The sequence below is a fragment of the Sinohyriopsis cumingii genome, unplaced genomic scaffold, assembly GCF_028554795.1.
Source record: "Sinohyriopsis cumingii isolate HCF-2022 unplaced genomic scaffold, ASM2855479v2 utg001196l, whole genome shotgun sequence".
Lineage (NCBI taxonomy): Eukaryota > Metazoa > Mollusca > Bivalvia > Unionida > Unionidae > Sinohyriopsis > Sinohyriopsis cumingii.
The window spans coordinates 251,540-278,730 of NW_028315971.1; the positions used below are offsets into that span (position 1 = coordinate 251,540).

At 40.2% G+C, this 27,191-nt stretch overlaps 1 protein-coding gene across 1 annotated transcript in view; it reads right to left on the reverse strand.

Moving 5' to 3' along the window:
* Positions 1-446: 446 nt before the first annotated feature.
* Positions 447-27,191, reverse strand: part of LOC149772723 (uncharacterized) — a 58,988-nt gene continuing 32,243 nt past the window's right edge. The window contains exons 4-5 of the mRNA XM_089947436.1: positions 26,713-26,847; positions 447-2,119 (exon numbers count right to left, since the gene is read on the reverse strand). Of these exons, the coding sequence (XP_089803562.1) occupies positions 2,092-2,119; positions 26,713-26,847 (163 nt within the window). The 3' untranslated portion in view covers positions 447-2,091. The remainder of the gene's footprint in view (positions 2,120-26,712; positions 26,848-27,191) is intronic.

Consider the following 27,191-nt stretch of genomic DNA (forward strand, 5'->3'; position numbering starts at 1 on the left):
CTTAAATCATACCAGTTTGAAATGTTCTCTCCGTGACTCGTTCTTTCTGCAACCCAGCTTGATGATTTTGTATAACTGTGGGAAGCACGGTTTTAATCCTACATGCAGTACATACAAGATCAGCTTTGTGTGATACGTTTAGAAGTAAAACGGGTTTCCTATTTGAAACGTCTGATTAGGTTATCAGCTTGTGGTATGCATGAAATAGCTCATTCTTTCTAAGTTGAAGATAATTCACCAAGTTCATGCCCAAAGTTAAAGGCCCTTACTAGAATCTGTCTGATATCTTTCCCCAAATATTTCTTTTTCTTTTATCGATCCTGGAAAACTAATTGTTTTGCGACTGCGCAGATTCGAACCCATAACTTCAGAGCTCATGCTTCAACTTTCTATGCCACTTGTATTTGACCATTTACACTTCTTGAAGAACAGAAGGTTAGGCTGTAGAGAGTGTGTTCATTTTATTACTGTTTTACATAGTGGTTAGGAGTTTGCTGGATGGCAAATCAATTGACTTCCTTTTTTATGTTGCTAATCAAAACAAAGACATACGTTGCCACTATTTTTAACAACCACTTTCTTTCTTAAAATGTACACAAATATACATGTGTGATTTATAACTGGAAAAATGAAATATTTTGAAAAGTCTCAAATATTTCCAATAGGCTACCAAAACTACAGATTCACCTCTAAAACGACAGTTTGCCCATTTGTTTTTTAAAAAAAGACAAGCACTATTAAGTGCCAAGGATTTTCTATCATATATATTAAAAGATAATAAATGCGTTAGAAAACAAAATCACAGATAAAAGTTCTAGCAAAACACAAGAAGAAATTACACAAGTGTGGATCTGTGTTACAAAACAATGTGAGCAAATAAGAAAGCAAACAAACTGAATTTGAGGTGAATGCTTAGCCATGCACTTTTTCTGGAATGGTCACATATCAGATACATTTTATACAAATATCCACAATCATATGTAGGAAATCGTCTTTGGAGTTGAAAATGCTTTTTATCCAAGTTATTTGAATAATTGAAAACAGTTTAATTTCAATTTTGTGATAAAAACATGATAGATATAAAAGATAGCTAATATTTGCCAACATGACAATGTTTCCACATACACTACATTATCGTCGAATTCACACGTGTATCTTACGTGCACTTGTCTAACAAAGTTCCATTGTAAGGCTTCCGAGTATTTCTATGAAAAATAGTCAATATTTGCAATTCGGAAAGATAACTGGTGCAACAGAATCCATGAAAATCAAGATTATAACAAATATTCAATGTCATTAACAGGAATTTGAGCGCAATAGCAATTCGCTCTTTTAGTGAGAGTTAGTCGTTCATGAAAAACCTTAAGCAGTCCTCGTATCACTCAGATAACATTTTAAGTTATGTGGTTTTCCCAGCCGTTGCTTCTTCGTACGAGGGTGGCATATCTCTGCAGTACACAGTGTAACGGTTAACAGCACCGTAACTTCGGTTTTGATATTCTATTACATCTTGATAGGTCGGAAGCAGTTCGTCTACAGGTACTTGCGCAGTACCCGCTCTTCTTCCGGCCTGAGCGCTATTTTCATGCCTTGATAATATTCTATTTGTGAGAAACGTCAGAAACCTCCGCTGAGGCTCTAATGTTCTTGGCGATAACTCGTGCATTTGTTCATTCGAAATTTCGTTTGTAGTAACCCCACGCGCAATATTCTGCGATCCTTGATCAGTATTGTTATTTACATTACTCAGAGATCCCTGATTATTGTTAGCTGAGCCTGAGTTGTTACGTCGTTGTGTCGAACAATTTTTTAGGCAAAAGTACCCAACGTACGTGAAGAAAACGGCCAAGTGTACTATGACGGCAAAAATAACTATGCCGATGAGCATCTCCATCCCTGCCCATAATCTTAGCCTTAACTACTGTATACAAATAAAAATATAATAACTGTCTAACTGGGTAACACACAAAACGGAGGAAAGTTCTAGTCTGAAAGAGAAGATGTAATTCGATTTGTATCTTCTAGAATCCGACACGTTCCTGAACTCCAACTGTTTTCAGCAGTATTTCTTGCTTTGTCACAATATGCCATTCAGACTTGCAGCTTAACTCCTAAAAATCTGAAAAATAAAAAGCAAAGTCTGTTTAAGTTAGAATTGATTTAAACAAGACAAACAAATAAGAACAATAACAACTCACAACTTTGGAGCACATATTACACTTGCTCATACCAGAAATATATACTTCTGGAAACCAAATGTTAAAGAATATCCTTTGGAGGTATTTGTAGGTAACATAACCTGGGTGGTAAGGTATCCAATCGGAAAACTATATTTTAGCGGAGATAATAACTTATCCAAAGAACTCAACCATCGGCTTAATATTTCGCTAGATAGTGAAAATGCTCTGATGGATTTCCAATCTGGACCTTTGTTTTTGACGGCTTTGCTCATAGGCAAATTGAAATTTCTTAAATCAGGGGACAAAGGTTGTACTTTTATAGGTAATTTAGATTAATATTTTGCCGGTGACGTTTGTAACGGAACTTTTAACGCAATATTGGTTATGTCACGCCTAGTAGACTGGAATTAAGTTCCTTTCCGAAATTAAAGCAAACGTTGCCGTAAATTATGTTTCTCCGAGATTACTTACATTATCAAATTACCGTTAGGAACATGAGCCTGCTATCTTGCATATCCAACCCCACTAAAAGACTAAAAATGGTTTAGTTTGTCTATATCATATAGACAAAGGGCAAAAACTCTTGCCTGTTATTTCCCCTTGCCCCCGCTAGGTGTCGCCAGTTTTAAGTTGAGCGGTGTGGTTTGGAAGGTCTTCAAGCATTATGACTGGGTAAGTATTCTCCAAGAAAGATGTCATGAACTCTCCTACTACTTAGTCAAATGCTTAAGGCAGGGGAGGGTGAATATTTGGGACAGGTGATATTCACTCGAGAGACGAAGACAAACAACAAAATTACACGAATAATATTACATTTATTGACGTATAACACTACTAATGTGCAGACTCACACATCCCCATTGACCTCTCGTGACGAGACCTGAAGATTTTTTTTTATAGACTGATTCAAGTCCTGCTATTTAGCTAAGTTAATGTTTCACCTGCGAAATTCCTGTTGTGAGCTAACCGTGGTTGCGTCAACGACACAAGAATGATGATACCTCGTTCATGATATTGATCCAGTCAATTAGACTGGGAAAGGAAGCCATTAAGTCAGCAAAGTCATTTTTAACGGGCAAATATAAAATCGGTCAAGGAGGAACAGAAACCGTTTCTGCCCTTGAAGTGAATGACACTTACTATATGCTCTTTCCGTAGCAGATATCGAGTGGAACAGGGTGAAAACGCAATGCATAGTTTGGGTGGAGACTCACGGCTGATATTTAGACAGAATGGAAGGACACGGAATGGGTCAAATTCGTCACATTTAGCATACCGAAGAAACTTTCGCGACGCCAGGTGAATAGGAACATGAAAGTAGGCATCTGTGAGATCGATGCTATTTTTATACTCGCCCCATCGGATGAAGAGTCGGATAAATCTCTCCGTATTGAACTTGGGCGGAAGAATCAATCCGTTGTGCCGAGTGAGGTTTATGATCGGCCTCAACTTGCCTTTAGCTATTATGAAGAAAAAAATAGCAGTGTGTAGAACTCAGAAGATTGTCGCATTCGTACAATCGCCACGGTCCGTTTCTCGATGAGCTGCCGATCTACAGCTGCATAATATGCCCCCCCCCCCCCGCCCGTTTTCCCCCAATTAAAACTTCCGTTATAAGAGGATATAAAGAAAGAGGAAAAGGCTGGACAAATAAAATCCTAAGTCTGAGGACTTGGGTCACCGTTCTGTTTTGTGGAAATAGGTTAATCCAACTTGGTCAGTACTTCCAGAGTCTGGCGTAGGCGGGTAGGGTGTCTACGGGCGATGGGGTGTTAAGACAGCGGCGGCAAGCAAGATGGTTGTGGGTGAAAAATCTTGGTTCCTTACCTCCCCCTTAAAACTGCCTCCTATAACTGATTTGGCTGTTGTCTGTTGCCATAAAGTTGAGATTTGAAAGACCCTTGGGGCGTAAAAGATTCACTTCGCTTGACATGTCCGTCGCTCCTCCGTTGTGGCGGGGGTAGCGATTATTAAATGCGGTTACATATGGACGCATCAGTCATGGTATATGGGCTGCTCTATTAATGACCTGTGCCGTTAGGCCGTCGACTCCCAGGTGTGTTGGTCGGTAGCTTTTTATGCAAGTCGGAAAACTGCCAATGAGGCCAGATCCAGCATCAAAGACAAGACAATAAGTTTCGAACCAGCCTCGATGTATTGAGAAAAACACTCGTATCCACCTTATAAAATTGTGTGGCATACATATTTACCTCCGTTACAATTTTATTCAAGAGTTCAATATGGTAGGCTGTAAAACGTGTCCTGTATCGACGCGACAAGAACGGTCAAGCATTCCCCGGTTCACAGATAAGTTCGGACAGCTGATCGTTAATCTCTTTGAGTTTTGCTGACTGGCGAATCAGCCGGAAAGGGGAGACTCTTCTTAATCGATGTTTCTCATACGTTTTGACTTTATGGTCATGCGTGGTGGTCCGATGTGGATGGCATTCTAATGACTGCAACAACCATTATATTTCCTCGACTGCAGCCGTACAACTAAACTCCACCTTCTCAATGGGAATGTAGGAGAAGGCTGTTGCTCAACCGTATCTTCACACTCACTATTTGAAGAATCTTGGTCCTTGTCTACTTCAGTTTCGGGATAAAACATGCTTAAGGTGACGCTGTGCAATGCAGTCATCCCTAATTAAACCATTGCCAATATATGCGGCTAGGCAGTGATGGTTGGGAAAACCGGCTCTGTAGGAGGATTTTGTCGAACCGTCGCAGACGGGTGCTTAGCCGGGAGAATAGTATGCGCGGTCTATGGACGTGTGTAAGCCGAATTTGTAGGCTTTGGTACCTCTCGTGCCGGAAGCATGACTGAGCGCGTGCGCGCGTGTGTACGTATATGTGTGTGTGTGTGTGTGTGTGTGTGTGAGAGAGAGAGAGAGAGAGAGAGTCATATGTCCGGCTATACGGTCGGATCTATCACCAAAAATCCTGTAATCAAGTGCTGTTGCGTCTGGTGTGGCTCAGGACTGCGAGAGGGTACTAAATATGATTCACTTGATCTAAAGAATACCTCATGCGCCCAGCCTTACAGGATAAAACAACAAGCGTGAACTAACAGGAGACCTTACGCCCAAAGAGCTGCCTAACAATAGGGCAGAATTTCCCCATTGTATCCAAACTATCAGATGAAGCTTAAGATTGAAAGAGAGGTAAAATGTGGCCTGGAGTCAGGACATGCGTAGCCGTCTTCTGTACCAGTCAGCGTATTTGCTCAAAGGTTGGTATATTCAACTGCGACTACAATATATTTGCATTCCACTCCCCCAAATCTGCTGATGTCAAAGTGGTGCAAGGTGTCGTCCTTCTGATTTTAGGTGTGGGTGGGTGGGGTGACCCAAGTAGCCTCCCCTACAAGGCTGACAACTGATTCTGTATTAGAATGATACTTAGTAATCCCTAATGGTCTTGAATGATTTACCCCTCTTTTCTGTGTCTTTTGCCGATAATTACATAACGGATTACCAGGTGTCCTCGGACCTCAGATAACACACATTGCAAGGGTAAGCAGAGGTACAAGGTGTCCTCGGACCACAATCTAAACACGCTGCAAGGGGAATCAGATGCACATTCGGTACACACCAGGCAGAACGCGTGTCTTCCCTTGCATTTCGAAGACATTATTCTGCAACGATAAAATAATAGAAACAGTAGATAAATTAACTTGTCAGTGTGTTGATAATATCTGAATAACACCCGCTATAAAAGGAGTTCGCGAATTAAATAGAGCGTGCGCGAACACTTGAAACTCAACTTGCATCAACAATAGCGTACTGTATCATTTACCATGCTGTCTAAAATGACCAAGCCGGAGAAAGTAACAGTTTTCACAAAATATCCGCCAAATTATTTTTTTTAAAATTATTTTTAAAAAGTATAATGTATAACACCTGTTTTGGAATCAATATTAATCATAAAGTTTGAATTTCACCTGCAAAGACTTGGATTTAATAGGTAGCAATAGTATATGGGGCCACCCTAGCGACAATGGGAATTAGCATTACAAAACCCCTTGGGCCACTCTAGCGACAAGGGAAATTTAACATGGAGAAAAACCCTGGGTCACTCTAGCAACAAGGGGAATTGAACATGGAAATTGAACATGGGAATGTCACCTGGGGATCAGTGGGAATTAAACATTGGTAACGTCATAGGTTTATAGGGTCAAAACCTTTTATAGGGTGAAATGTATTTGTAGGGACAAAGGGTTGATAGGGACAAACATAGACATACAGAAACAAACAAATACACATTGAAACACACAGAAAAGAGGACAGAAATATTCTAAAGAAAGACTCACAGATAGAATAGAGACTCGATAAAGAAAAGTCTGTTGTATGGGTTCAAAACATTTATTCAAGTACATATATACATGGGCTCTCTGGCCTGTGCTTTGGTCTAAGCACTATCCATTAAATACATAAACATTTGAACATAAAAGAAACATATTTACGAGTTGTTTAGTTATTGACTCTAGTAAACTAATGTTTAAAATTAACGTTCACTCCTTTCTAAAATCACTTCATATGCAACGAATTTACATTAAATGTTCGTTTATAAGAAAAAGTTAAAACAAAACAAGTAACAAACAATCAAATAAGAGAAAGTTCGTGTTTGTCTCTCTATCCGTTACACACGTTGTTTAAAATCTGGTCAGCTACCACTTGTGTCCCAGCATAGATGTTTCCGATCTCGTATTCCCTGTCAGTCGTAAATCTGCTGTTACGTCCATCGTGCTAGGTACACTTATCGGTAAGCAGATCAAGAGCAGTGATCGTCTTCTTCCCATGGAGGTACAACATATGCCATATGAATAGTCACTTTTCCATCGGTGATGTCAAATTTTTCTCTCACCGACCGCACGTCTTCAATAGCCCTCAAAAGTTTGGAAGAAGTTATTTCTGCAGGTGTGCTAAATCCGAGACATACAGGCGAGTTCAAACTGTCGTGATACATAGATAGGCTCAAACGACCTTCATCTTTGACTTGGCAATGACATTTGAGTTCCTCTAACAGTGAGTCAAGTAGATCCGTAACGAAACCTGATACTTCCTCGGCTGGAACGTCAGACGCGAAGTCTTTAAATTTCACGTTGTAGGTGTAAGTTGTCGTTCTAAATTTTCTCGAGGTCGCTGTCTGGGTCATTTGGATGCTAAAATACTCCTTTAGGTCGATTGAATCCTTTCCCTTCTTGAACGCACTTTGCTGTGACGGTATGGTGGTGAAAGAGGTCAATGATGTTTGTTCCTTCTCTTTTTTCTTCTGCGTAGAGTTATTCATCTTTCTCGTCGCTTGTCCTTGCAATGAAGTGTCGTTCTTGGAAGTCGTCCCTTTTATACTGGGTGATATCAGCATGTCCATAAGGTAAAGTTTTGTGGTCTGGAAGTTTCACTGGTTGCACGTAGTTTGTCATGGCATTAGTACATAACAACTAAGATGTGGTATTGTATTGGTGATGTGATCGTGAGGCATAGAATCACACCCGAGTTTCTCGTTGGACTTGAGTCTTACGCTCTATACTTGCTGTTTGAAAGGATTCATTTTTGTCGATTGGTCTTGGTAGTGACAATGAACTATTGGTCTTGGACGTTGTCCATTTTTATATGCTGACCAATATCGATGTGACCGTACGGCAACGTAAAGTGATTGGGAAGTCTCACTCACTTCTGGTACACGATTTGATAGATTTTTTCCAGGGGTCGACTGACGATGTGGTGAGTGGGTAAACGTACAATCTTGTTCGGTTGGTGAGTGGTCACTTTAAAGTTTCCATCCTCTCCCGATTGCAAGGCTTCTTTCAATACCCCAAAGTTGACCACACGACTGGTACGATAATTCAGAGTCAGTCCTTTCACTTTACACTCTGTGTGCACTTCTCCTTGTTTGTCCCGGTATTGGTAGCCGTAATTTTTAGGACCGCACTCGCGAAACTTAGAATCTTGTCGTCGGGGTGTTCGTCTGTCCAGGCTCCTAAACGGTTTTCTTCGATGTCAGGGTGTTGCTGACCCGGTCGATCGATGTAGATGCAACTGTCCGTGTCAAAGTACAGGACGCGTTCCCCTAACAGTTCTAAAGCTTCGTACAATTTTAAGCGAGCATGAGCTGTCACGTAAGCCGCAATGATGACATTTCCAAAAGGGTCGTCTTGTACAAAGTCCAGATCTTCTTCGTAATTGACCAAGATCAAATTCTCTCGAACGACGTCCACGTGTTTCATGTATTTGGTTTTGTCGTGAATCATCTGGAAGTAGCGGGAAGGTTCTGTCAAATATTCCGTCTTGGGTAAACACGGTCGTTGTGCCATTTTACCCCACAAGCAATTTAACATCACTTTGGCAAACGATCGCCTGCCTTCGTTTTTCTCGATGTGGTCTAAAGAGATGCCTTCTTGTTCATAGTATTTCTCTTTGAATTGTATTTGGTCTTCGGGAGTGTGACACCAGGAAGGATAGCCGCTGGCTTCTTGTTTCAGTTTCAAAAAGGCATCCACGTAGTCAGCGAAAATGCCTTTCTGACTGGGGTCACCCTTGTGGTATTGTTGTGTCTTGGGAAAGTGACAAATTTCGTACACTTCTAACAGTTGGTATCCCATGTCCAGAGCTTTGAACAATTCTACGCTGACCCAGGTTCCTGTCAAGGCACGTTCTTCCCGGGTGTGATGACAAGGTTGGTCTTGGTTGCACGTTTCGGCACAAGTACGGCACAATGGAAACATCAGTTTGCCTTGACAATGGTGAGGTAAGACGGGATGGTATAGGTTCGTGGGAGGCAAAACTTTACACTTGATCAAGCCTTCGTATTGTCGAATGTTTTTCAGGTCGATGTGTTCCGTTAACAATTGCGGGTGCCCTACAGGAAAGCGACAATATTTGCACACGTAGGGATACAGCGAACACACGTCCAAGTATTTCATTTCTTCTCCTTTCTCTTCGTCGGCTTGGTACAGCAAACAGGTGGCATTGGTCCTTCCTCCGTACCAACTGTCCCTCGGGTTCAGCGGGTCCATGAACTGGTAACCTTCCACGAGGCGTTTAAACTCGGGATCGGTTTTCATACGGTGATCGTACTCGTGTTCCCACATTTCCACCACTTGGTATCCTTCCTGTTCCAACTTTAGGCGCCGCTGACAAGTGTCCTGGTACAAGTCTTCCATGGTTCGTTGCAAAAACTGATTTTTAGTGCTACGGTCAGGGTAACAGACGGGACATCCGTGAAATAAGCAACCGTTAAACTCGTACACGATCTTTGAGTTTTCTAAGTCCCAGCCATCTACCGAATACGTTCCGATGGTTTTTTCACCCCCTCCGTTGCGGGCATGCTGAATCCATTTGTTTTCCTTGTCGCACAAGTAATGTAACCAACGTAGGGCTTTGACCGAGTATTGACGTTTGACAAAGTTGGTCGTTTGAGGGCTGATGACAGCCACGGTGTTTTCAGGCATGAATCGTTGTCGATACACTAAGGAACGCACTTTGGCAATGGTGCAAGCTTCTTTCAAAGGATCGACTCCTCCGTGTTCCATGAACAGTTCTCGAAATTTTCCACAGCAACGCCGTAAAATGTCCACGTCGGAACGACAATACTTTAGCATTTCTTCCTGAAAGTCGAAAGGGTCCGAGGCGTGAGCCTGGTACCAAGCGTAGAAAGCTTCTCGTTGTTCGGTACGCATGTTGTCGGGGTCGTAATAGTGAGCCTCAGGTAAATGGGGTAGAACGGCGTGTTGATTGGCTTCCGTATTGAAAAAGTGTGGAAAGTACCCTTTAGCCATTTCTGTCATTCCAAACGTTTTAGGCATTCGACTCAAAGGCATGGCCAAATAGCTCATCGAATCTTTAAACTGTACTTGTCCCACTTGCATGAAAATGATTTTGGCTCCGTTCAAAGTCACTTTAGGACGTTCGGTGCCATGTTCCGTATAGTATCTGAGAAGAAACTGTCCATCGTATCCGGAGAAATTGTGAGCCATCACCGTGGCATGACGATGACAATCTCCGTAACGTTCGATGTCCTCTTGACTCCACGTCTTGTCGATGGGGTCTAAGACCCATCGAGCGAAATCGGCTAGCGTGTTCGGTCCCCGAAAGATTTTTTCACGTCCTCCAGGAATCTTGCTGCAGTGAGGGCAATGACTGAAGATAGGTTCTTGAATGCACTTCTCGCACGCTCGATGAGCCACGCAGAAATTAGGAATGTGAATGCCAGTCTCTTGCATGCATTCGAAATCGAAAAAGATGAAATTGCTTTTCTTCTTGTGACCATCCTCTTTCTCTGGTTGGGGTTGGTATTTTTGCACGTAGCATTGGTGTTTAAAGTCCACGATGTGATGACAAATGTGACATTTTTTTTTTCCTGAACATACGTGTGCCTTGGTACTATTGGTACGTATGCCTTGTCTACACGTAGGGCACAATCTCAGGAGTTGACAAGCACATTTTTGCTGTGAACCTTGCGTCTTCAGATGTTGTTGGTAACAGGCAGGGCTGACAAACGTGCGCAGACAAGCAGGACAATGCAATGGTTTTTGCCTTTCGCTCAGACAGGATGGAGAGGCCAAACATCCTGGGCATTTCGATCCACAATGTTTGTGTTGCTCTCGATTATTATAACCACGGTCACATTTCTCACAGTACTATCTGTATCCCAGGAATCCGGGGATGGCAGTAATGGTATCGAAATGTTCATCGTGATAATAGACATGAATGTATTTTCCGTCCTTAAAGTCTTGGCCTCGAAACAACAGAGGTCCGCGCACTTCTTGAGGGTGCACTTTCAAGGTGTATCGTGGATCTAGGGCATCTTGCAATTTTTGCATCTCAGGAATGCCACAGGGTGTGTCTTTGGACAGTCCGGCTTGTTGTAACAGGAGTTCTGCTTCATTTCGTTGTTTGGCTCGATCGGATCGTTGAATAGTTTTCCAGGTTCTTTTCCATTCTACCGTGTCGTTCTTGTTGGCATAGGTTCGTCCCACCACGATGGCACGGGCTAAACACATCTGGTCTTGAGGGTTATTAATTCGGACGAGACTTGTTTTGGTGTTGCGAAGGTCGTCCACCAATAAGACCTTTTTGCGTCCAGTCCCTTGAGGAGAAGAGACGTGGGCCATTTTCAGTGTGGCTTTACCATCGGTGATGTCAAACTGATCATTAGATTGTTGTACGTGTTGAATCTTGTCCATGACTTTGGAAGGGGTTAGTTCTGCGGGTCTGCTAAACTCGATCCAAACAGGGGATTTCAAGCTGTCGTGATCTATGGATAGTGTCAAGAAATCGTCTTCTTTGGGTTGACATTGTCGCTTTAGTGTGGTGAGCAAAGAATCCCACATCTCGGTGATAAACCCTTCTGCTTTCTCCAATGGTACGTCGGACTTGAAATCTTTAAACTTTACCGTGTAGGTGTAAGTCGTGATTCTAAATTTTCTAGAGGGTCGCTTTTCCGTCTCTCGAATGTGATAGTACTTTTCAGGGTTAACTGGTGGACTTTGGTTTGGAGTGGGCTCTCTATGTCTAGTCGCAGACGTGGAAGGTGTTGGTTCAGGTTTGCTCATGTCTTCGTTTTGAGCGAACACTTCTTTTCGTGTGTGAGGCGATACGTCACTTCGCTGCCTCTTACGTTCTTCTTCTCTCTCACTGAAATCGTGCGATCGTTTCATCTCGATTGCTGATTCAGAAATGATTTAACCAAGTTCATTCTCTCCATATATACCCTCTCTACCTCTTGTTGTCACAATGACTTGGTATATTTCACAAGGGCAAGTGAAAGCCAAGCATATAGGAGCCCAACGACAGCGGTGCGTCTTAAACACCTCATGCATCTTGATGATCCTTCGATTCAAACCCTACCACGAAAGAAAAAAGTTGCAAGAAAAAAACCCAGACAGTTGGTGTCTTCAAGAGAGCTAGAGACGCCGGCACTGTGTCGCTGGGACACGTACGTACTCCAGAAAACTACGCCACTCGACAACGTTGTCTCCTTCTCTCAGTCACTTCTACTTTGTCGCTGAATACATTCTACTAACCCTGTTTTAACACACGTTTCTTCATCTGATATTTTTAAAAAATATAATAAACGCATTTTTAAAAGAACTACCCTTTTTCGACAGCAGTGACGGCGTCTCCTCCTACTGTTACCACTGTTGCTGCACAAAGATGATCTTTCCTTAAGATCAAAATATGAGAAAGAGCAAGTAAGTTGTGAAGTTGAGCGGAGGTGTCTAAACAACAACTGTCAAGCCCCTATGTTCCATTTCTGTTTGTGATAATAACTTGTGATACTTCACATTTTCTAAAGTGGAAATCTTTACAAACCGTACAAAAGTTATATGACTTTGGCTTCTGACAGTTGTACAGACTCTTCACTTTATAAGTGTCACGAGAAAATAGTGTATCCAAGTTTTACCATTTTCCAAAACACCCACACACTTGCAACGTGACCAGAATCTGTACTTCTTTATTTGTGGATATCCAACAGACCCGTCCCAGCATATATAGCTGGTTAAGAACTGTAGGAATATCACCTCATTTTTTTCAGAAATATCAAAGCTTTTATGTGTATCTTCCCTGTTCCACCGTTTATTAGTGCTTAGGTATATTCCCTAAAAACACAAACAATTTGGAACAAAATTAAATTTTGAATTAAGGTTTCTCTCTGTTTATACTTTTTTTTTTTCAAGTTGTTGGTACATGGCATATGACATCCAAATACTTTCTCAAACTGAAAGGCATTTCTACACATGTCATTGCCTTTGTTAAATTCGGTTTTGTTGGTTAGTCATCGTTAATCTTTAATTCTATTTTTATGATGTATTTCTTTTTTGCTAGAAGATTTAATTTATTTATGTTGTTTAGTCTGTTGCTGCAAAAAAGAAAATGCATGTATCTATAGCAAAGTGTTTAAGTTTGTTCAATTTTTTATTTCAAGCTCTACAAAAGGTACCAAGTTTGTCTTGCAAAGGGATTGAAACTTTAAGTTACGCGGACGTGAAGGAAAACATACCTTTGTTACTACAATTTGCTGTCTTTGTGTTCGTTCTAATCATGCTTGCCTTATATCTTTTTGTTTTAGGATCATATTTCTTCTGATGTAAATACATACATCAATGGATAGACAGCTTGGGTTATCATCCTTGAGGTTCACTGTACTTTTAGTTTCTTTACTTCATACAAACCCCAAAATCACTAGCTTGAAGGGAAAAAAAATAACAAAAAACTGACACCTGGTACTGTAACACATCTGTCTCTGTTGATGTGAGTGTGCTTGACAAAGTGTTTGAGTAAGATTAAAAATGTTTGTCAGTTTCAAAACTCGAACCAGTACTGTGGCCGTTTAATATTTTCATGTGGCAAGAAGAAATGGTACAATACGCAACAAAGGGATTGTACATTTACACTCCAATCTGTCTGCACTGCAATGGTAACAACGCTCTTGCGTTGACATTATTTTGCCACACTACCTAAGAAAAAACAATTCATCACTCATCACAAACGATTTCATTGGTTATACATATTTTCTTACCGCTTTCGCTTCGAATTGACTTCAGTACCTGTTCGTACAGTGACAAGATCGGACGTGTTTTTTTTTTTTTGTTTTTTTTTCTTTTCTTCTGCGGCTGGTCGCTACACTACTTGCTCTGAATTTACAACCAAACATTGTGTTACGCATTGTAAGTGATTTCATTGGCCAACCGATATTTTACACTTCTGTCTCTATTCATGTGAGTGTGCTTGTCAAAATGTTTGAGTAAGATTAAAAATGTTTGTCAGTTTCAAAACGCGAACCAGTACTGTGGCCGTTTAGTATTTGATCTGGCAAGAAGAAATGGTACAATACGCAACAAAGGGTTTGTACGTTTACACTGTCCAATCTGTCTGCACTGCAGTGGTAACAACGCTCTTGCGTTGGCATTATTTTGCCACACTACCTAAGAAAAAAACAAGGCATCACTCATCATAAACGATTTCATTGGCTATACTTATTTTCTTACCGCTTTCGCTTCGAATTGACTTCAGTACCGTTTCGCACAGTGACAAGATCGGACGTGTTTTTTTTTTTTTTTAATTCTGCGGCTGGTCGCTACTCTACTTGCCCTGAATTTACAACCAAACAATGTGTTGCACATTGTAAGTGACTTCATTGGTCAGTCGATATTTTCCACCGCCTTAGCTTCAAATTGGTTTCACTTGTTATTCGCACCGCGAGATGATCAGACGCGTTTTTCTGTACCTGACCATTAGTCACTTCACAAACAATAAACTAACACACAAATGATCACGCCATGGGCGACTCATGGAAATTATGTTAGTCATGTTACGAAATATATCACGACTTGTTTGGATGTACTTTTCTGTGGTCACTCTTTAATCACATGCGTCTTCAGTTCACTCTTGTGATATTTTTTAAAGGGTGTATTTTTTCTATGGATGTGATTGTTATGTTCTATATGTTCTTTCATGTTTTCAGTGATTTTACTATATATCTGTATTTTAATTTAGATGTATAGACTATGTAGTCTGAAATAAAGAATTCTTATCTTATCTTATGTAAGTGGAATGAGTGTTTCTTTGAAACTTTCATAAGGAAAATATACCGTAAAAAAAAACAAACGTACGTGTCGTGATATTTTTAAAGTAGGAATACATGCTTTCTCTCTCTCTCTCTCTGTGGTTTTGATTTTACCCTAATGAAATATGTTCCCGTTTGAAGATACCTCTCCAAAATTGTGATCAGTGGTCACCATAATTACGCGAACTGTTCCGTTTGTCATCTTATTTTTTTCAAACGTTTACACTCTAAAAAATTGTAGAACGATTTTTTTTCTTCCATCAGTAAATCTTTGGATAAAATAAAAGCTTGAGTTTGCACAATTCTGGTATCTAAACTTTATCCTATTTTGGAACTGCAACATGTCACGGAATTTTTTTTCTTCTAACATTAGATTTACAGTTTTTCAGAAAAAAAGACAATCACACGGCTTTTTCAAGAATGAAGCAAGCGACATTGCACTGTATAACCCTGCCTATGGTTAACTCTAAATTCTAAAGTCAAAACATGGGTTCAGAAAAAATTGTAACAATGTTCGTCTTAGGAGGATAGGACGAACATTGTTACATTTTTTCCTGAACCCATGTTTTGACTTTAGAATTCAGAGTTAACCATAGGCAGGGTTATACAGTGCAATGTCGCTTGCTTCATTCTTGAAAAAGCCGTGTGATTGTCTTTTTTTCTGAAAAACTGTACATCTAATGTTAGAAGAAAAAAAATTCCGTGACATGTTGCAGTTCCAAAATAGGATAAAGTTTAGATACCAGAATTGTGCAAACTCAAGCTTTTATTTTATCCAAAGATTTACTGATGGAAGAAAAAAAATCGTTCTACAATTTTTTAGAGTGTAAACGTTTGAAAAAAATAAGATGACAAACGGAACAGTTCGCGTAATTATGGTGACCACTGATCACAATTTTGGAGAGGTATCTTCAAACGGGAACATATTTCATTAGGGTAAAATCAAAACCACAGAGAGAGAGAGAGAGAAAGCATGTATTCCTACTTTAAAAATATCACGACACGTACGTTTGTTTTTTTTTACGGTATATTTTCCTTATGAAAGTTTCAAAGAAACACTCATTCCACTTACATAAGATAAGATAAGAATTCTTTATTTCAGACTACATAGTCTATACATCTAAATTAAAATACAGATATATAGTAAAATCACTGAAAACATGAAAGAACATATAGAACATAACAATCACATCCATAGAAAAAATACACCCTTTAAAAAATATCACAAGAGTGAACTGAAGACGCATGTGATTAAAGAGTGACCACAGAAAAGTACATCCAAACAAGTCGTGATATATTTCGTAACATGACTAACATAATTTCCATGAGTCGCCCATGGCGTGATCATTTGTGTGTTAGTTTATTGTTTGTGAAGTGACTAATGGTCAGGTACAGAAAAACGCGTCTGATCATCTCGCGGTGCGAATAACAAGTGAAACCAATTTGAAGCTAAGGCGGTGGAAAATATCGACTGACCAATGAAGTCACTTACAATGTGCAACACATTGTTTGGTTGTAAATTCAGGGCAAGTAGAGTAGCGACCAGCCGCAGAATTAAAAAAAAAAAAAAAACACGTCCGATCTTGTCACTGTGCGAAACGGTACTGAAGTCAATTCGAAGCGAAAGCGGTAAGAAAATAAGTATAGCCAATGAAATCGTTTATGATGAGTGATGCCTTGTTTTTTTCTTAGGTAGTGTGGCAAAATAATGCCAACGCAAGAGCGTTGTTACCACTGCAGTGCAGACAGATTGGACAGTGTAAACGTACAAACCCTTTGTTGCGTATTGTACCATTTCTTCTTGCCAGATCAAATACTAAACGGCCACAGTACTGGTTCGCGTTTTGAAACTGACAAACATTTTTAATCTTACTCAAACATTTTGACAAGCACACTCACATGAATAGAGACAGAAGTGTAAAATATCGGTTGGCCAATGAAATCACTTACAATGCGTAACACAATGTTTGGTTGTAAATTCAGAGCAAGTAGTGTAGCGACCAGCCGCAGAAGAAAAGAAAAAAAAACAAAAAAAAAAAAACACGTCCGATCTTGTCACTGTACGAACAGGTACTGAAGTCAATTCGAAGCGAAAGCGGTAAGAAAATATGTATAACCAATGAAATCGTTTGTGATGAGTGATGAATTGTTTTTTCTTAGGTAGTGTGGCAAAATAATGTCAACGCAAGAGCGTTGTTACCATTGCAGTGCAGACAGATTGGAGTGTAAATGTACAATCCCTTTGTTGCGTATTGTACCATTTCTTCTTGCCACATGAAAATATTAAACGGCCACAGTACTGGTTCGAGTTTTGAAACTGACAAACATTTTTAATCTTACTCAAACACTTTGTCAAGCACACTCACATCAACAGAGACAGATGTGTTACAGTACCAGGTGTCAGTTTTTTGTTATTTTTTTTCCCTTCAAGCTAGTGATTTTGGGGTTTGTATGAAGTAAAGAAACTAAAAGTACAGTGAACCTCAAGGATGATAACCCAAGCTGTCTATCCATTGATGTATGTATTTACATCAGAAGAAATATGATCCTAAAACAAAAAGATATAAGGCAAGCATGATTAGAACGAACACAAAGACAGCAAATTGTAGTAACAAAGGTATGTTTTCCTTCACGTCCGCGTAACTTAAAGTTTCAATCCCTTTGCAAGACAAACTTGGTACCTTTTGTAGAGCTTGAAATAAAAAATTGAACAAACTTAAACACTTTGCTATAGATACATGCATTTTCTTTTTTGCAGCAACAGACTAAACAACATAAATAAATTAAATCTTCTAGCAAAAAAGAAATACATCATAAAAATAGAATTAAAGATTAACGATGACTAACCAACAAAACCGAATTTAACAAAGGCAATGACATGTGTAGAAATGCCTTTCAGTTTGAGAAAGTATTTGGATGTCATATGCCATGTACCAACAACTTGAAAAAAAAAAGTATAAACAGAGAGAAACCTTAATTCAAAATTTAATTTTGTTCCAAATTGTTTGTGTTTTTAGGGAATATACCTAAGCACTAATAAACGGTGGAACAGGGAAGATACACATAAAAGCTTTGATATTTCTGAAAAAAATGAGGTGATATTCCTACAGTTCTTAACCAGCTATATATGCTGGGACGGGTCTGTTGGATATCCACAAATAAAGAAGTACAGATTCTGGTCACGTTGCAAGTGTGTGGGTGTTTTGGAAAATGGTAAAACTTGGATACACTATTTTCTCGTGACACTTATAAAGTGAAGAGTCTGTACAACTGTCAGAAGCCAAAGTCATATAACCTTTGTACGGTTTGTAAAGATTTCCACTTTAGAAAATGTGAAGTATCACAAGTTATTATCACAAACAGAAATGGAACATAGGGGCTTGACAGTTGTTGTTTAGACACCTCCGCTCAACTTCACAACTTACTTGCTCTGTCTCATATTTTGATCTTAAGGAAAGATCATCTTTGTGCAGCAACAGTGGTAACAGTAGGAGGAGACGCCGTCACTGCTGTCGAAAAAGGGTAGTTCTTTTAAAAATGCGTTTATTATATTTTTTAAAAATATCAGATGAAGAAACGTGTGTTAAAACAGGGTTGGTAGAATGTATTCAGCGACAAAGTAGAAGTGACTGAGAGAAGGAGACAACGTTGTCGAGTGGCGTAGTTTTCTGGAGTACGTACGTGTCCCAGCGACACAGTGCCGGCGTCTCTAGCTCTCTTGAAGACACCAACTGTCTGGGTTTTTTTCTTGCAACTTTTTTCTTTCGTGGTAGGGTTTGAATCGAAGGGTCATCAAGATGCATGAGGTGTTTAAGACGCACCGCTGTCGTTGGGCTCCTATATGCTTGGCTTTCACTTGCCCTTGTGAAATATACCAAGTCATTGTGACAACAAGAGGTAGAGAGGGTATATATGGAGAGAATGAACTTGGTTAAATCATTTCGGAATCAGCAATCGAGATGAAACGATCGCACGATTTCAGTGAGAGAGAAGAAGAACGTAAGAGGCAGCGAAGTGACGTATCGCCTCACACACGAAAAGAAGTGTTCGCTCAAAACGAAGACATGAGCAAACCTGAACCAACACCTTCCACGTCTGCGACCAGACACAGAGAGCCCACTGCAAACCAAAGTCCACCAGTTAACCCTGAAAAGTACTATCACATTCGAGAGACGGAAAAGCGACCCTCTAGAAAATTTAGAATCACGACTTACACCTACACGGTAAAGTTTAAAGATTTCAAGTCCGACGTACCATTGGAGAAAGCAGAAGGGTTTATCACCGAGATGTGGGATTCTTTGCTCACCACACTAAAGCGACAATGTCAACCCAAAGAAGACGATTTCTTGACACTATCCATAGATCACGACAGCTTGAAATCCCCTGTTTGGATCGAGTTTAGCAGACCCGCAGAACTAACCCCTTCCAAAGTCATGGACAAGATTCAACACGTACAACAATCTAATGATCAGTTTGACATCACCGATGGTAAAGCCACACTGAAAATGGCCCACGTCTCTCCTCCTCAAGGGACTGGACGTAAAAAGGTCTTATTGGTGGACGACCTTCGCAACACCAAAACAAGTCTCGTCCGAATTAACAACCCTCAAGACCAGATGTGTTTAGCCCGTGCCATCGTGGTGGGACGAACCTATGCCAACAAGAACGACACGGTAGAATGGAAAAGAACCTGGAAAACTATTCAACGATCCGATCGAGCCAAACAACGAAATGAAGCAGAACTCCTGTTACAACAAGCCGGACTGTCCAAAGACACACCCTGTGGCATTCCTGAGATGCAAAAATTGCAAGATGCCCTAGATCCACGATACACCTTGAAAGTGCACCCTCAAGAAGTGCGCGGACCTCTGTTGTTTCGAGGCCAAGACTTTAAGGACGGAAAATACATTCATGTCTATTATCACGATGAACATTTCGATACCATTACTGCCATCCCCGGATTCCTGGGATACAGATAGTACTGTGAGAAATGTGACCGTGGTTATAATAATCGAGAGCAACACAAACATTGTGGATCGAAATGCCCAGGATGTTTGGCCTCTCCACCCTGTCTGAGCGAAAGGCAAAAGCCATTGCATTGTCCTGCTTGTCTGCGCACGTTTGTCAGCCCTGCCTGTTACCAACAACATCTGAAGACACAAGGTTCACAGCAGAAATGTGCTTGTCAACTCCTGAGATTGTGCCCTACGTGTAGACAAGGCATACGTACCAATAGTACCAAGGCACACGTATGTTCAGGAAAAAAAAATGTCACATTTGTCATCACATCGTGGACTTTAAACACCAATGCTACGTGCAAAAATACCAACCCCAACCAGAGAAAGAGGATGGTCACAAGAAGAAAAGCAATTTCATCTTTTTCGATTTCGAATGCATGCAAGAGACTGGCATTCACATTCCTAATTTCTGCGTGGCTCATCGAGCGTGCGAGAAGTGCATTCAAGAACCTATCTTCAGTCATTGCCCTCACTGCAGCAAGATTCCTGGAGGACGTGAAAAAATCTTTCGGGGACCGAACACGCTAGCCGATTTCGCTCGATGGGTCTTAGACCCCATCGACAAGACGTGGAGTCAAGAGGACATCGAACGTTACGGAGATTGTCATCGTCATGCCACGGTGATGGCTCACAATTTCTCCGGATACGATGGACAGTTTCTTCTCAGATACTATACGGAACATGGCACCGAACGTCCTAAAGTGACTTTGAACGGAGCCAAAATCATTTTCATGCAAGTGGGACAAGTACAGTTTAAAGATTCGATGAGCTATTTGGCCATGCCTTTGAGTCGAATGCCTAAAACGTTTGGAATGACAGAAATGGCTAAAGGGTACTTTCCACACTTTTTCAATACGGAAGCCAATCAACACGCCGTTCTACCCCATTTACCTGAGGCTCACTATTACGACCCCGACAACATGCGTACCGAACAACGAGAAGCTTTCTACGCTTGGTACCAGGCTCACGCCTCGGACCCTTTCGACTTTCAGGAAGAAATGCTAAAGTATTGTCGTTCCGACGTGGACATTTTACGGCGTTGCTGTGGAAAATTTCGAGAACTGTTCATGGAACATGGAGGGGTCGATCCTTTGAAAGAAGCTTGCACCATTGCCAAAGTGTGTTCCTTAGTGTATCGACAACGATTCATGCCTGAAAACACCGTGGCTGTCATCAGCCCTCAAACGACCAACTCTGTCAAACGTCAATACTCGGTCAAAGCCCTACGTTGGTTACATTACTTGTGCGACAAGGAAAACAAATGGATTCAGCATGCCCGCAACGGAGGGGGTGAAAAGACCATCGGAACGTATTCGATAGATGGCTGGGACTTAGAAAACTCAAAGATCGTGTACGAGTTTAACGGTTGCTTATTTCACGGATGTCCCGTCTGTTACCCTGACCGTAGCACTAAAAATCAGTTTTTGCAACGAACCATGGAAGACTTGTACCAGGACACTTGTCAGCGGCGCCTAAAGTTGGAACAGGAAGGATACCAAGTGGTGGAAATGTGGGAACACGAGTACGATCACCGTATGAAAACCGATCCCGAGTTTAAACGCCTCGTGGAAAGTTACCAGTTCATGGACCCGCTGAACCCGAGGGATAGTTTGTACGGAGGAAGGACCAATGCCACCTGCTTGCTGTACCAAGCCGATGAAGAGAAAGGAGAAGAAATCAAATACTTGGACGTGTGTTCGCTGTATCCTTACGTGTGCAAATATTGTCGCTTTCCTGTAGGGCACCCGCAATTGTTAACGGAACACATCGACCTGAAAAACATTCGACAATACGAAGGCTTGATCAAGTGTAAAGTTTTGCCTCCCACGAACCTATACCATCCCGTCTTACCTCACCATTGTCAAGGCAAACTGATGTTTCCATTGTGCCGTACTTGTGCCGAAACGTGCAACCAAGACCAACCTTGTCATCACACCCGGGAAGAACGTGCCTTGACAGGAACCTGGGTCAGCGTAGAATTGTTCAAAGCTCTGGACATGGGATACCAACTGTTAGAAGTGTACGAAATTTGTCACTTTCCCAAGACACAACAATACCACAAGGGTGACCCCAGTCAGAAAGGCATTTTCGCTGACTACGTGGATGCCTTTTTGAAACTGAAACAAGAAGCCAGCGGCTATCCTTCCTGGTGTCACACTCCCGAAGACCAAATACAATTCAAAGAGAAATACTATGAACAAGAAGGCATCTCTTTAGACCACATCGAGAAAAACGAAGGCAGGCGATCGTTTGCCAAAGTGATGTTAAATTGCTTGTGGGGTAAAATGGCACAACGACCGTGTTTACCCAAGACGGAATATTTGACAGAACCTTCCCGCTACTTCCAGATGATTCACGACAAAACCAAATACATGAAACACGTGGACGTCGTTCGAGAGAATTTGATCTTGGTCAATTACGAAGAAGATCTGGACTTTGTACAAGACGACCCTTTTGGAAATGTCATCATTGCGGCTTACGTGACAGCTCATGCTCGCTTAAAATTGTACGAAGCTTTAGAACTGTTAGGGGAACGCGTCCTGTACTTTGACACGGACAGTTGCATCTACATCGATCGACCGGGTCAGCAACACCCTGACATCGAAGAAAACCGTTTAGGAGCCTGGACAGACGAACACCCCGACGACAAGATTCTAAGTTTCGCGAGTGCGGTCCTAAAAATTACGGCTACCAATACCGGGACAAACAAGGAGAAGTGCACACAGAGTGTAAAGTGAAAGGACTGACTCTGAATTATCGTACCAGTCGTGTGGTCAACTTTGGGGTATTGAAAGAAGCCTTGCAATCGGGAGAGGATGGAAACTTTAAAGTGACCACTCACCAACCGAACAAGATTGTACGTTTACCCACTCACCACATCGTCAGTCGACCCCTGGAAAAAATCTATCAAATCGTGTACCAGAAGTGAGTGAGACTTCCCAATCACTTTACGTTGCCGTACGGTCACATCGATATTGGTCAGCATATAAAAATGGACAACGTCCAAGACCAATAGTTCATTGTCACTACCAAGACCAATCGACAAAAATGAATCCTTTCAAACAGCAAGTATAGAGCGTAAGACTCAAGTCCAACGAGAAACTCGGGTGTGATTCTATGCCTCACGATCACATCACCAATACAATACCACATCTTAGTTGTTATGTACTAATGCCATGACAAACTACGTGCAACCAGTGAAACTTCCAGACCACAAAACTTTACCTTATGGACATGCTGATATCACCCAGTATAAAAAGGGACGACTTCCAAGAACGACACTTCATTGCAAGGACAAGCGACGAGAAAGATGAATAACTCTACGCAGAAGAAAAAAGAGAAGGAACAAACATCATTGACCTCTTTCACCACCATACCGTCACAGCAAAGTGCGTTCAAGAAGGGAAGGGATTCAATAGACCTAAAGGAGTATTTTAGCATCCAAATGACCCAGACAGCGACCTCGAGAAAATTTAGAACGACAACTTACACCTACAACGTGAAATTTAAAGACTTCGCGTCTGACGTTCCAGCCGAGGAAGTATCAGGTTTCGTTACGGATCTACTTGACTCACTGTTAGAGGAACTCAAATGTCATTGCCAAGTCAAAGATGAAGGTCGTTTGAGCCTATCTATGTATCACGACAGTTTGAACTCGCCTGTATGTCTCGGATTTAGCACACCTGCAGAAATAACTTCTTCCAAACTTTTGAGGGCTATTGAAGACGTGCGGTCGGTGAGAGAAAAATTTGACATCACCGATGGAAAAGTGACTATTCATATGGCATATGTTGTACCTCCATGGGAAGAAGACGATCACTGCTCTTGATCTGCTTACCGATAAGTGTACCTAGCACGATGGACGTAACAGCAGATTTACGACTGACAGGGAATACGAGATCGGAAACATCTATGCTGGGACACAAGTGGTAGCTGACCAGATTTTAAACAACGTGTGTAACGGATAGAGAGACAAACACGAACTTTCTCTTATTTGATTGTTTGTTACTTGTTTTGTTTTAACTTTTTCTTATAAACGAACATTTAATGTAAATTCGTTGCATATGAAGTGATTTTAGAAAGGAGTGAACGTTAATTTTAAACATTAGTTTACTAGAGTCAATAACTAAACAACTCGTAAATATGTTTCTTTTATGTTCAAATGTTTATGTATTTAATGGATAGTGCTTAGACCAAAGCACAGGCCAGAGAGCCCATGTATATATGTACTTGAATAAATGTTTTGAACCCATACAACAGACTTTTCTTTATCGAGTCTCTATTCTATCTGTGAGTCTTTCTTTAGAATATTTCTGTCCTCTTTTCTGTGTGTTTCAATGTGTATATGTTTGTTTCTGTATGTCCATGTTTGTCCCTATCAACCCTTTGTCCCTACAAATACATTTCACCCTATAAAAGGTTTTGACCCTATAAACCTATGACGTTACCAATGTTTAATTCCCACTGATCCCCAGGTGACATTCCCATGTTCAATTTCCATGTTCAATTCCCCTTGTTGCTAGAGTGACCCAGGGTTTTTCTCCATGTTAAATTTCCCTTGTCGCTAGAGTGGCCCAAGGGGTTTTGTAATGCTAATTCCCATTGTCGCTAGGGTGGCCCCATATACTACTGGTAGCTTATTCCGTAAGGTTGTTTTAATACGGAAGCGAAAGTTTGAAAATAACAATACCTAGCGTTGCAAGGGAGGTAATTATTAAGAGTTAATGCCTTTGTCTCTATGATATAGACAGAAAAGATGAGTTTTCGTCTTTAAGTGGGGCTTTACTTTGCATTTAGCAGGCTTATTTTCCTAATGTCAATGCGATCGGTGATGTATTCAAAGGAGAAATACCGATCACTACGGCAGCCGACTCGGGCGGGTATCCAAACTGCGATTCTTGAATTACGAGTCCGACTATGTTCCAAATAATCAACCACGGCTTATAATTTGGGAGAGTTTTCTTGATAACACTGTTCAAATAAAGGACCTGTTACTCGGTATGGCTAATGTTTCCATATTATTCGATGACGACCGCCCGAATAATTAGAATATGGCAATAAAATCCACGTCCTAAGACATAATGGCGTAATTTTCATTCATTAAACTCAGTAAAAAAAAGTACGAAAATAACTGTATTATTCTGTCTGGTATTATTAGTACAGAATGTTTTAGTAAAAGTAATAAGACTGAAATTTTCTTCAAGTTATGTTCTAAGTAATTTTTCACTAAATTATACTGAATAATATTGAATGTAATTTTCTATTAAAATATACTGAGATTAAATTCATTTATTTGGGTATTACAATTATATACTATTTAATAAAGATTGCGTCCTCATGAGCAAAAGACAAAACTCTCTTGCACTATACATTTCCCTTGTATCATAAGTCAGCAAAAAACTACACTCGGTACGTTGTGAAGGTAGCTGAATTAACAAATTCCAAAGATTCCCTCTAAGTGGGTAAATAAGCTGACGTGCAAAAGTGTCTGTTTAATAACGTACATAGACCCAGACGATAGTCTGTAAGACACGATGAAGCCTCACTTTGAGATTCTGGCGTAGCTCAAGAACTAGACGTATGACCATATTTGGCTGCGTCCTAAGAAACAAAAAAAAAAAGCCTGGAGAGTTGCTGACGAATTAGTCCGTTCGTCGGAATCTCAAAGGGGCTTGTATCGATACCAGTAAGATTATCGTCTATGTACAATTTTTTAAAAAATATAGTAAAGGGATTTTTAGTGTTAAGATGATAATCTAACATCAGTACATTGCAACATTGGATTATTTTAATATTTCTTTACTGTTCTTCAATATAATGTATTGTAAAGTTTAATTGTTTGAAGAACTTACATTTACTTGTAATTACATTATTGATTATAGTAAAAAAAACGTTCGCTACCAACTTCATACTCAGTAATAGTTAATTTAGAAATAAAATACTCTTTAAATAATAGAGTTTAAAATGTTGACATTTTAGATTAAATTCAGTAAAATATAATTCAATTAAATGACTGTGGTATTAGTCTGAAATATTGAATTTTAGATTCTTTAGCTATCGTGAATTTATTCGATATTTAATTATCTGTATTATATTATAACATGCAGAAATGATACAAATGTATGATGCTGGTAAGTGAAGGAATATCGTAGTTTTATATGTATCTGTTATATCCGTAATTTAAGTTTATGTAGATTGATATTGGAATGTAATTTTATATGTTGAGTATTTCAATAAAGTGAATCAGCTCGTCGGAATCTCAAAGCGGCTTGAATTGTTACAGTCGATCCCGAAGTACCTCCGCTTACTATATTTCCCAAGAAGTAGCCGTATCTATACCATTATGAGTGACACCCTCTTTCAAGAGAGCCCGGAATACACACACACACACACACACACACACACACTTTCTCTCTCTCTCTCTCTATGGGCAAGGACATTTCTTAACTGATGACTAATTCCTTCTCATAGCAAGAAATGAGAAGAAGGTTATGATACAAATTCTATTCACAACAGCATCAATCACGGAAGTTTCTGAAAGGCTAAGAATGATACATGCATTCGTTGCAAGGCGGCATCAAAGCAAAAAAAAAAAAAAAAATTTACAACAAAGAAAAAGAAAAGAAAGAATAAGAAGAGAAAATAAACTCTTTCACTGAGTAGTTCCTTCGATTTTGTAACGTTGACAATGCTAACGACGACAACGCTGATAAAAGCAATTGAGCCAGGTGTGTAAAGGATAAATACTAATTAAATATCTGGTTTTTCGTTTTATTCAAAAGCAGTTTTACTCAGAAAATATCACAAGACCTATATCACTTTAAGAAAAATGGGATAGTTTTAGGTTGTTGTTATGGGGTTAACGCAATTTTTCATCACAAGACTGGCTATTCAAGGCAGAACCACAAAACCACGGGAAGCTATTGGCAGGTTTTTTTACGTACCCACATGGCCGAGCTCGAGACTCGAATCCACGCATACAGAGGTGAGACGGCAGTGATCCGTAACGGTGAGCGCTTAAACTACTCGGAAACTCGGGGTCCTCGATAGTTTTAGGAAAACTAAATAATAAGCTGCACCTAATAATGAAGAAAAGAAATATATCAACGAAATACATAGGTGCCATATTTATTGGTGTTTTATCTCATCGACGCTGAGTCTTTAAATATAATAATATTTTATGCGCATGCTCCAGTTAGCTTACTGGTAGTACTCGATAAATCCCAAATGTTACAAAAGGTTAAAATATTCGAGCCAATAGGTACAGTATGCTAACAGAAAAACAATATAAGAGAAGCAGGCTGTCATTTATCAAAGAAGCTATAAATTTACACTAGAAAATAACCAGATTTAGTTTAAAATAACCAGATTTAGTTTAGTTTTTCATCATGCCTACAGATGCGACTTTGCCACGATTGTAGAA